This window comes from Galeopterus variegatus, unplaced genomic scaffold (genome assembly GCF_000696425.1).
Source record: "Galeopterus variegatus unplaced genomic scaffold, G_variegatus-3.0.2 Scaffold6380, whole genome shotgun sequence".
Classification (NCBI taxonomy): Eukaryota; Metazoa; Chordata; class Mammalia; order Dermoptera; family Cynocephalidae; genus Galeopterus; species Galeopterus variegatus.
The window spans coordinates 66,226-68,748 of record NW_007732491.1 but is presented as its reverse complement, the minus strand read 5'-3'; the positions used below and the strand labels follow the sequence as shown (position 1 = coordinate 68,748).

Below are 2,523 nucleotides of genomic sequence, written 5' to 3'. Positions count from 1 at the left end.
ATGATTTAAAAAATATCGATGACATGTTGAAATGATAACATTTTGGATATACTGGGTTAAATATATTATTAAAATTAATTTCACCTGTTTCTTTTTATTTTTGTTAACATGGTTACTAGAAAATTTTAAATTGCGCATGCACCCTGCACTATATTTCTACCAAAAAGGGATGGTCTGGAATATAAACGGTAACACCATTTGCAGAAAGAGGAAAGCAAAGAAGAGAAGGGACTATTATTAGTAACATATAGAAGGCTACCACACATCTCCCCAGAACTTGGAAATATGAGAAATAAAACTGTCTTCGGAGAGTTGGGGTAAGAGCTAAATAATCATATAATGGGTCAAAGCTGAGATATGCAACATAACCTTAAAAAGGTAGAATGGTTTTCAGTCCAATAGAGTAGGACCAGAACCTGCCAGAATGTATTTATGTAGGTGAAATTAAAAATGCATCAGTCACAAGGGGGCATTGGTCAGCAATGGAGCATGAAAAAAAGGATTGCATCAAAGGCAAACATAGTAATACCTATCAAAGCACTATCCAGGGAATAGATGTCTATCCAGGCTCTTCTTAGTCTGACACTGTTAAAAGAACTCAATGACTGGAGTGACTGTTGCAGGGAACCCTAAGCATTTTCTAATTGTTAAGCCTTTCCCCTTTTCCACTTGAGAAGCTGTTTTAGAAACTTTACGCTCTACTGCAGACTCTGGCCTCTGCGACCTAACTTGCTTGCTTCCTGCACCCGCTCTCTGTGCAATAACAGCCGTCTCACACCCCCTGGGGACCAGAGGCAAATTAGGCTCTTGAAGTAACCAACAGGCTGTGTCCCACAATCAGCCAATCCAAATTAGCAGGGCAGCAGCCCTCATTTACATAAGAGGACCTGAATGGGAACCTGGGAGGGAAAAGGGCAGGAACTTAGGCTATATAAGATGGTCTTTTCCTTTGTTCTGGGAGACACTGGTTTAGGAGTTCTTGCTCCCCAGTGCTATCCTTGCTTACAAGCAAAAATAGGCACCATAACACTGAACAAAGAGCTGCAACACTAAAATAAAAGCTACACAAACTGCAACACTGACCCCGGTCTTGGATTCCTATGTGCGTTTGCCCCACAACAGTGACCGTCTAATTTACTGTCCAAACCAAGCCACTATTGACAGCAAAAGGGGAATTATTAATCACTGTGCTGGGACAATAAACCAGGACTGTCCCAAGGCCAGTGTGAAATCAGGGCATATGGTAACCCTACCTCAACTAATTCGTCCTAATTTATTGCTTTCATTACAGACTTCTGATTATACCAAATAAGCCTGAGCTAAAACAACATTTTTAAATGTACTAACATTACTAAAAATTGGGATCCTTCTTAAAATTGATGTGGGAATTAAATACCAGGCTTCTTCCCCTCCCCCCAACCTGTAATTAACTTAATAATATATCTTATGAACAATGACATCTTATAATCAAGGACACAGAGTAATTTGGCTTTCCATGTGGTATAACTTGAAGGAAAATTCATGAATCAAAGGGTATGAATGACCTCCCACAAGACAATTGATTTCCACTGGAAAATAACAAGTAGGTATTCTGGTTTTAAGGATTAGTCTCTCGTGAACTTGGTCAGTTTGAATTGGTAACCTAAGCCTGGGGCTGAGTCTACAAGGCCAAAGTCCAGATCTGGGACTGGGGTGAATTTACCGAGGTTACTCTGTCCCATGGGGACCTGATTGGGAACCCCCCACCCCCCAATTTACCCAAAGGGCAAATTTATATGGACACCACCATGACCCTTCCCCATTTGAAACTGGAAGGAGCAGTGAGACATGTCTGGTTTAGGTCCAATGAGATTAAAAGGCAAATGAGACATTAAAATGGAAATGAGGCTGGAAGTAGAACTTGAAATGAGAAGGGTATGGGCCACAAATAATCAGAAGAAAAAAGTGATTTTGGTTGTGTCCGATACAACTACAGTTCAGACGAACTACCAGAGGGAGGAAGTAACTATGTGCATGGTTAACGAAGAAGCTGCAGGAGTGTAAACAGGTTTCACCTCAAGTGTGGAATTTGATACACTGGTGTTGGCTCAGTGTTGGCTGCCTCTTTGGAATACAGCAGTCATTGGGAAAAAGTGCTGTGATTGATTAGCCACATCCTATATTGGCTCAGAAAGGGGCAGGGGCATGGAATTAAAGCACGATTATATTGGAAGTATTTTAACATGTTATTAAAGATGTGGTTCTTCAACAAAATAAACAACAGTAAGACAATACGTAAAACGAGAATGATTGAAAGCAACTTACTTATTTTGTCCAATTGTCTCAAAATCTTTCACAACAATCCCAAGAGAAGATGAAAAGTCCAGTGGTATACCCCTCAAGTCAAACTCCAAAATCTGTTCACATAAAGGATATGAAACAAAAAGGCTGTTAAAAGGATCAGAGAATAAAACAAGACTCACTGATACTGCATGTAGGGTCTCTATTTTCACCAAAGACAATCTGAATTGCTCAATACTATAG

General features: G+C 40.0%; 1 protein-coding gene across 1 annotated transcript in view; it reads right to left on the bottom strand.

The window, feature by feature from the left end:
* Positions 1–2,523, bottom strand: part of MYOF (myoferlin) — a 59,728-nt gene that overhangs the window by 53,234 nt on the left and 3,971 nt on the right. The window contains exon 3 of the mRNA XM_008590809.1: positions 2,305–2,396. Coding sequence (XP_008589031.1) covers positions 2,305–2,396 — 92 coding nt within the window. The remainder of the gene's footprint in view (positions 1–2,304; positions 2,397–2,523) is intronic.